General features: G+C 56.3%; 2 protein-coding genes across 2 annotated transcripts; both read right to left on the reverse strand.

Annotated features, from left to right (window-relative positions):
* Positions 1–43: 43 nt before the first annotated feature.
* Positions 44–2,081, reverse strand: DICSQDRAFT_157853 (glycoside hydrolase family 79 protein). The gene is made up of 4 exons (XM_007370617.1): positions 1,139–2,081; positions 932–1,084; positions 725–875; positions 44–652 (listed from the first exon to the last, which is right to left on the reverse strand). The coding sequence occupies exons 1-4, from the start codon at positions 1,915–1,917 to the stop codon at positions 128–130; spliced, it is 1,608 nt and encodes a 535-aa protein (XP_007370679.1). The 5' UTR covers positions 1,918–2,081; the 3' UTR covers positions 44–127.
* A 2,453-nt stretch (positions 2,082–4,534) lies between these two features.
* Positions 4,535–6,049, reverse strand: DICSQDRAFT_141167 (uncharacterized protein). The gene is made up of 6 exons (XM_007370618.1): positions 5,929–6,049; positions 5,223–5,877; positions 5,087–5,167; positions 5,000–5,029; positions 4,810–4,932; positions 4,535–4,753 (listed from the first exon to the last, which is right to left on the reverse strand). The coding sequence occupies exons 1-6, from the start codon at positions 6,012–6,014 to the stop codon at positions 4,709–4,711; spliced, it is 1,020 nt and encodes a 339-aa protein (XP_007370680.1). The 5' UTR covers positions 6,015–6,049; the 3' UTR covers positions 4,535–4,708.
* Between the last annotated feature and the right edge of the window lie 2,935 nt (positions 6,050–8,984).

The raw sequence follows: 8,984 nt of genomic DNA on the forward strand, positions 1-8,984 counted from the left end.
TCGCCACAAAGCGAACGCCCCAGGCCGACAGCAAGAGGTATCGAATCATCCGATGTTTGTAAAAGTCGCATAGACGCAAGTCGTAACGTGGATGCAGGTTCGGACGACTACCACTTGTAAAGCGTCACTAAAGCGTCACAAAGTCCACCAGGACAGCCTCCGTCGAACGGATATCGAAGCCCTCGCTCAGCTTAATCCTCTCCGCCGCCACCCGTCCCGTCGGCGCCACACCACCATTCTCATAACTCTGCCCCGCCCAAGTCAAGTTCGCAACGTCGTCCGCATGGCCGATCACCAATCTCCTCGCCGTCGCCTCGCGGCCCCAGAACGCGTCCAGCTCTCCCTGCGTCGCGCCCCCGCCCAGCGCGAAGTCGAGGTCGACGTGCACGGTCGGGCGCGCGCCCGTGCTGCTCGCGAGCCACGCGTGCAGGTTGACGAACACGGCGCGGACGAGGAGCCCGGCCTCGAACACGGCGTAGCCCGAGACGTTCGCGTCGCCGACGGCGAGCTCGACGAGCCGCGACGCGCCCGTGCCGCCGATCGCCGTGTTCACCACGAGCGCGGCGTAGAACGGCGGCTGGATGTGCGGGGGCGAGGGCGGGTCGAGCGGCGAGCCGTCGATCGTGGACCGGTTCAGCGAGACGGGTTGGATCTGCCGTCGCGTCGAACGTGGTGTACGTGAGTACTCGCAGACGTTCGCGCGTATGGGATATATGGCACTCACAAAGTTGTACTTGTACCCGACGCCCTCGTGGAAGAAGAGCTCTTTGATGCCTAGGGTGGCTGCCTGCAGAGTATAGTCTATGGTCCACAGCGCAGCGCCGGCGGTGTTGCTGACCCCGGGAGCGCCGTGGCAGGCGATGCTGTTCGTCTCGCTGCCGTCGCGCTTCAGCATGCGTACTAGGGCAGCCCTTGTGCTAGATAGACGCACCCAAGGACATATGTCAGGCCGCGGCTGTGTGTCTCCGCGATGTCTGCTTCGAAGACCGACAGGTTGCCTCGAATGTACTGCTTGTTCAGGAAGGACGTCAAGGGGAAGTCCCCTCCCTGGCAAAACGCCGCAGAGTAACGGTGCTGCGATATCCTATGCGAGAAGTGAGTTGGTATTGCACCAAGTAAATCGAGATTCTCCACGCACTGAGTGATAGCCTTCCCGGGTGCACTGTCCAGAATACCAAGATTGAAGATCTCGGTCGGAGTAAAGCCTTGGCCCGCAAAAGCAGCCCCCTGCACCGTCACAGGCCCATCAGGGCCGTTGATCCCCGCCGCCTCCACTGCAGGGCCTGCGATGGAGATCCAGTCGGGGACGTAGTCGTTGACGGTAAAGTTCCTGGGACGCAAGCCGTTGTTCGAGTACAGGTCCGCCTCGTTCCCGACCTCGACCAGGTCCAGGATGACACCCGAGGCCTTTACAGCCGCCGTTTGGAACGCGCGGACGATAGCCTTAGCCATGTTGACGGCATTCGTGACGTTGTCCGCGCCGAAGTTGATGCCCCATGTGACGTGGGTACCGCGGGGGAGGAAGCGCGAGAGCTGGTAGTACGCATCCCCGACGGTGATGTGGGTAGCCTCGGGGTAGGGCGTGATCGTGTTCGCGGGCGGGAACTCGTCCTCGTTGATGGTGACTGTCGGCGACCAGAAGGTGTGGTCCTCTGAGTCGGCGCCGATGCGAATTTTGGGCGGCTCGCCGGTGAGCTCCTGGAGAGCGGTGAGCGCGCTGTGGGTGAACTCGTTGCGGGAGTCGACGCCGGACCAGTCTGGCCAGCGGTCCTGCTCGATGGAGAAGGAGACGAGGGTGCGGGCGAGAGGTTGGGTGCCCGAGGGAGAGGTGATCGGGAGGGAGACGTTCACTGCGTAAGACCCGCAAAGATGGAAGGCAAGGGCCGCGGCGGCCAGCAAGCGGGAGCAGCGGCGCATGACGGGCACAGAGCCTTCAGACAGGGCGGATGGGAGGTCGAGGAGCCCAGGAGTCGTCGAGAGGTCACCTCGCAGGTTTATATGGATTCATCTTGTCGGACAGACATCAGGGAAAGATGCATAAAGAAAACATGGACATGCCGTCCAGGCCGCGTCGGAGGCGGTTGTCGGATGCAGCGGGGAGACGGGGGAGCGTCATGGGTTAAAGGTGTTTGAACGAGAAGCAACGGGTAGCAGAAGGACGCCGCCGCTCGCCGAGGCCCAGCCCGCCAAATCGCAGACGGGGGACGGATCCCGTGCGAGGAGGGCTCATTCGAATGGAAGACGTCGCAGATGCGTTGGTCGCATGTGAGCGACTTCTGATGCTAAGCCTGGCGCCGAGGAGGATGTGCAAAGCCCTGAAATGCTCGAATACAGGCGAATCATGCAGCGAGCGGAACTCGTCGTGGTCGTCCTCTGAGTCGGATGACCACCTCTGCCCTCATCGTCGCTGTTCGTCGACGGCGTGCATCAGCGCTCTACCGACGCTCCCCGGCCCGTCCCCATCCATCCGAGCGCTCACATGCTTGACGCGTTCTGTCAGGTGAGCGTGCCAACACAGACGCACAAAGACGGAAACTCCTGCCGCTCCTATTCTTTCTAGTTCACACAAAGCAACCTGCTCGTCACCAGGGGCTACGACTACGATGTACTGGTGTCAAGGCATTTTACGGACAAGAATAATGTATAAACAAAGGTATACGCATCCTTCGCATGGTCTGTTCTTCTGCTCCTCAACCGATGTCGCCCAATAAACTTGCCATCAATTATATCCACTCAGGATTGCAGAACCATCTGATGCAGAATATCACCGCCAAATTCTCCCCCCACATTCTGATCTGTGACGCCACTACACCCCGCGTCGGGGACGTCCCACATCCCAACTCGACCGTCCTACAATCAGCTCGTCAGCAGTCGTGTCGAGAAAGCACCGCCGGCAGAGCACCTCTGGGTACGCACCCGATCCTCACACGCAGTGGGGTGGTGGAAATGGAATCCAGAGATATTCGCCGGCGTTGTACTGCACATGACATCCCAGTCTTCCTCGTACCGAAGATTCATAAGGCGGGCTTCCAACCGCTATGGCTCGGCCAGGGCTCACAGGTCAGAGAGGGCATAGATGACATGCGTGTCTGACCAGGTACGTGCCTTCATCCCGCTTTGCCCCGGGCTGCATCCCTGAGGAGAACCGGAGTCACTCTCACTTGTCAGAAGTGGTATACTATAGATCATACCATGTCCTTCAGCGTGTCCCAGTAGGTGACGCACTGCGGCTCGCTGAAGTCAATGTGCCAAGTCGCCCAAGTTTTCTTGCCCTGTATCGCAGCTCAGTCAGCCAATTGTGAGAAGGCGACATTCCTGTACACACTCACTTTATTTTCGCATTTATAGGGCTGGTCCACCCATTGTCCGTGGAACTTGATAGGCATGTCCGAACAGGCCTCGAGCCAATTGACGTCTTTGGGCAGATCCAAGAGGTCAGCGTTATATGCGCGCGTCCCGTATGCGACGCAACCGCCGCTCCCCCAAGGCTCAGACCAGTGGGCTCCTCTCCGCTTCCATTCGACCTCCTTCTTGTGACGCTCCTCCTCTTTTCTCTCGAGGGCCCATCCCGTCTTCTCCTTATCAAAAGCGTCCCGCTCAGCTTGACGACGACGATCGAGCCCAGCCATCTTCTCCTTGTACCGGTCGAGAGCGGCCGCCTTCCTCGCCTCCCACTCGCGCGTCCATTCGTCCACCTCCGTCTCCCTGTCGCGGACCCATCTCTCCCTCTCCGCGCTAGATTCCCGTCTCCACTCCTCCTGTCTCTTCCGTATGTCGTCGAGCTCGCGCTGCCAGGAGTCGCGTTCTTGTACGTGCTCGTTGCGCTCTTCCTCCCAACGTATGACCTCCCGCTCGTAGGCCTCCCTTTTTCGCTTCCACTGCCCTCGGTCCGTGGCCAGCGAGATGCGGTCCGCGGCCGTAGGCAGGACTCCAATGTTCTGGAATAACACTATCATCACGAGAACACCGACGACACAAAACAATCTGCCTTTCGTCACCCGAGGTCGCGGCCAGGTGCGAATATCACGCCAGGAAAATGGGCCCAACTCCTGGCTGTGGCTTGCATGATCGTCGGTGAGCAGTGGCTGCGAGTGTGCGCTGAGACCGAACGCGAAACTCACCCCAGCAGCACGGTGCTACCGTCGTCCGACTCCGGCAGCGGACTTGTCTTTCTGAAGTTTATACGCATTGCGAGTGTGCTGTTGGCCTGGTCAGCTTGCGCAGAAGTGGTAACACGGCGTCCGCCAGCATCAGCCGCAGCATATGTATACTCACCAGTGCAAAGGCGGGATAAGCGGTTGAGTGCCCACGGCGAAAGTAGAGCCTGTGGGCAAACCAAAACCCAACCTGTGCTGCGGTAGACCACAAGCTTCTCAGGTTCGTCCTGGGGTCAGATCGAACGTAATACGTACTCGGCAGTGGCCGGTCTCTATGGTCTTTGGTGGCTCTATGACTAGGTGTGTGCGTTCATGATCACTTCTCGGAGGAAGTGCGTTGACGACCCTTGGATCCTCGCATCCGTTCTTATGATAATCCGTTCTATTCTTTGAAACGCGAGTACAGAAATATTCGAGCACACTATCGTTCAGACTACGTTTGCCCATATACGACCCTCCTGCCACTCTCGTTCTGCGATCGCAAGCGACACATCCGGTGGCGATGGTCTAGACTTCAGCTCCACCAAGCTCAAGCTCGCAACATTGTTGAGTTAGCACCGCCCGTCGGGTACGTCCCATATTCCAGTCCTGCCAAACTGATCATGCATCTGGTTAACAGCAGCATTCCGTACGAGTGACGATTGTTGCCTACCCAGTTACGCTCGCAAGCAGTGGGGTGATCAAAATGCACACCGCCGATGTTAGCGGGCGTCGTACGGCACATCTCGTCGTAGTCGTCTCCGCTACGAAGATTCAAGAGACCTGCTGTAAAACGCTGTGAATACAGAGATAGAATGAGCACGTGCACATCAGGTCTGTGATCAGTTTGACCGTCCACGAACCCGATATCCGCGTTGACCAGCACTGCAGCCCTGCACGTTACTGTCGCGTCAGTCTTCTTATTTTTTATGGCATGACGTGAAACACACCTTGTCACGCAATGTGTCCCAGTATGTGGCGCACTGAGGTTCGTCAAAGTCTATATACCAAGTGGCCCATGTTCTATCGCCCTTCAAGACAATCTCAGCAGATAATAACAGTCTGAGTATCGACGGGGCGGCTCACCTTATTCTCGCAATGTGCAGGCTCATCCAGGATGCGTCCATGGAAGTTTATGGGCATATCAGAACAGGCCTGGATCGGATCGACGTTCATGGGCAGGTCCAGGAGCTCGGCGGTGTACATCCGAGTTCCAAACGCCGTGCATTGAGCGGAACCCGAAGGCTCAGACCAGTGTGCCCCCTTACGCTTCCACTCCATCTCCTTCCTGTGCATCTCTTCCTCGCGCCGTCGGCGGGCCCACTCCTCCTTCTCCTTCTCGTACACCTCGCGCTCCGCCTGCCACTCTTGCCGCTCGTGCTCCCACACGTCGACCTCATCTTGGTGCCGGGTCTTTTCGAGCACCCAGAGCTTCTTCTCCAGTCGCCACTTGCGCCGAATCGCAGCCTTCTCCGACAGAGGGATGTCGTCTATGAGCGTTGGCATGTACCCCGTGTTTTGGCACATCACGATGACGGTGAGAAAGACGAGGGCTCCCCACAGAAGGAGCGGAATCTTATGGAAGCGCTTGAGTCGATAGGTCGAAGTACTGCAGAGAGACGAAGCTTCGCTGGGCTCATTCGGGATGTTCTTCCTGCTCGGAGTGCTGGGGCAGGAGATGCTCCAGGAGTTGTGGGCTGTCGCGCTCTCTGCCGGGCGAGACCTTTGCGGATACTGTGACCTGTAATCGATCTAGTCAGTAACTGATGTCGGTCGAATTCAGAGAACTCACGCCGGGACTATGGTGCCATAAGCGTATGGGTCGACCGAATGGTAAGAGGGGGGAGGTGCAGCATAGCTGCTAGTGCTTCCGGACATCGTATACTTCAACCAAGTGACTAGATCGGATTCGCTGTGGGCCGCTTCTCTGCGTCAGTAGAGATCGAAACTTGAAAGTCGGAGGCTGCGTGCAGATAGCTGTGGTAGTCACTCAAAACTCACCGTCCGAGGGTGAGAGGGAAGGTCAGTGTTTGGTGAGGTGCAAGGCCGTGGGGCAGGACGGTCCACCAAATGGTGCTGCGGTAGCCTAGGAGCAACGTAACCCTAATATTAATTGCTCGGCCGCCGCTGCCGGTCTCAAAGAAGCTCCCCATATACAATACCTGCATCCCAGGACACAGGGACATCTGTGTCGCACCAACACAAGGCAAGCTCAACGCGACTCAGAGTCATTGAATGCGTGTTGTATACACCTGCAGCGTAGAGAGAGGATTACTGTGTGCAACTGGAATTTGTGCAGCACTGGGAGTCCTAAAATGAAAGCCTCAATGTAGACGCTCATTCACCAATGCCCGTCGTGAGCAAAACCGCCGATGTCATATAATTTGTCAGCACTGATATTCCCTTTCGGGAATTGGCGCCGGATGGCTAGGGTCCGGAGCTATGTATGTACATGGGACCGGGACCGGGAAAGGCGTACGGTACATTCTAGGTCCATTTCTTTGTCCCGGTTTGGGTCCGGGGCATTGGCCAATCCCCGTCGTACTAGTACGAACCCGATACCCGCTTTCACTAGCACTGCATCACTAACGTCGATGTGGCGTCCAAATTCTTCTGTTTGGACAACATGAGACGACATCACACATTGGATGACTTTCCATAAGCTATCTACGGCTCTACGGACGTCCGTAAATCTCTAAACAGACCAATTTGGGCAAGGGGCAGTGTTGCCGACACCAGATCTGAACTCCGCTGATGAAATTTAGGATACGGACGTCAAAATCTAGGAGGGGGGTCCGACCCCCCTTTCTAAATCTCTAACAGGCCGTAGACAGTCCGTAGACCTCGGCATACGGTGCCGTGACCACGAGAAAGGAAGGAGCCATCATGACAAAGCGAACTGCATGCCAAATACAGACATGACATAAGCCACTCCAGTCACGTGCTGATGATGAGCAGAACATGCCGCCTGTTTAGCGCCCAAGATCCAGAGACTGTTTCAAACCCCGCCTAGAAATCTACGGACATCCGTAGAGCCGTAAATCCTTATGGAAAGTCGTCCATTATGACGCAAATCATCCCAGTATGTGGCGCATTGAGGTTCGTCGAAGTCTATATCACAAGTGGCCCATGTGCTCTCGCCCTTAAGACAAACTCGGTAGACGAGGCGTCAAGGGTACAGAGTTGCGGTTAGCTTGGCATTAGATGCAAAGACAAGACCAGAATCATAGCTATCGTGACGGCCTCCCATTAACCGGCCGCACTCCTCCAGCCAGGCAAATTGGTCGGCAGCTGCCACCGGAAGCTCACGCCCAAAGTCAGCAAGACACTCTGGGGCTACTGGTGAAGAAGTTCGAGGACAAGCGGGCACAAATGGGATTCGCGTTTGGCCGGTGCAAACGCGTGTCGTACGTAATAGACCTAATATACACAGTAAAATAGGGGTAGATAAGAGCGCGGGTGTCCGTCGGGGGGCGGGACCTGTGGCGCTCGTTCTGCGAGCTCGCCATCTTGACGCCAGGATTCCAACACCACTAACGTCAGAGCAATATACTGGAGCTGTCCGAAGGCTTCTGATAGGATCGTTACGAAGAGGGACGCTGGAGAATTTGGGTGTGAGCTTCCTGAAAATCAGAGACCACCAACAGCCATTGATGGCTGCGGGGTGAGTATAGGCGCCCATAACCGATGACGGCGCGTCAAACTCAAAGCCGTACATTCTCGGCTGCCCCTCGACATAACTCGAGCGCAACTCACAAGCTCATTGCACCCCACGTTCACACGCCCCCAGCTGTCACTTTTGGCCTAGAGACAGCTATCTGCTACAACACTTCCAGGAGAACACTGGAGGCCAAACCAACATCGCCGCGGCTGCATCCTCTTGCTACTCGGTGTTCCCTACCATGCGGCACATAAGCCTGCACCTAGCCTTTGGCCACTATGAGTCGCTAGGCGCGAGACATGGGGTTGTACACAAGTCGAGGGCTTGCGCGGTGGAGGAAGCCCCAGCCCAGTCCTGGGAATGTCTGTCTGTCTCTCCTATCGCCTTGTTGCTCTTTCCGCAACGACTGCTTTCGTTCTTAATATCAACCTCATTTACTCTTGCACAATACTAACTTCGTGCGGCACCCGTAGCTCGTTATAATATCTCCAATGAATCCGTATATGGTTGGCGCCACTACAGCGCCTTGCATAAGTCCATGAACGCGCTGATTTCTTCTCTCCGGCGTCTACGCTAAGCGACCTGCCCAAACAGGCCACATGACGGTCACAGGTCTGGAGCCCACGGCCCTCGCTGGCATCACAGACGAGTCTGCGATACACGCGTCTCGCACGTTCATGGTTGTTGACAGTCCATATTGCAGGGAGATGCGCTTGGTGAGGAATGGCACGGTCACTGATGTTCTCTGAACAAATAGAAGGTGATGCTCCACAAAGTAAGGACCACAATTGATTACCCTCAACGGTCAAAACGTTTGCAGTGCGATTTGCAGACCATTAGCCTCGTTCTCTTACGCTCGACATGGGACATGGCAACACAATGTCTAGCGAGATCTGGAGATGCAGGAGGCGCTGCCACTAAGTACGCATCCCTCGCAATTGCGCCTTTGCTCCAGACATGAAGTAAGCAGGTGAATTGTGTGGAGATTAGAACATGAGCATTAGACCACTTTATGCGCGTTCATATGTAGGACAAAATGAGATACAAACATTTCTTATCCATTATACACATAATGAACTTCTTGTATATCGAGTCAGTAGCTCTTCAATTGTGACGCGCCGTTATGGCGTAGTAGAAGTCTTCGTGACCATAATGTGGCTTACTTAGGCAGGTCGCCTAGCGTAGAC

The sequence above is a fragment of the Dichomitus squalens genome (genome assembly GCF_000275845.1).
Source record: "Dichomitus squalens LYAD-421 SS1 unplaced genomic scaffold DICSQscaffold_71, whole genome shotgun sequence".
NCBI lineage: Eukaryota > Fungi > Basidiomycota > Agaricomycetes > Polyporales > Polyporaceae > Dichomitus > Dichomitus squalens.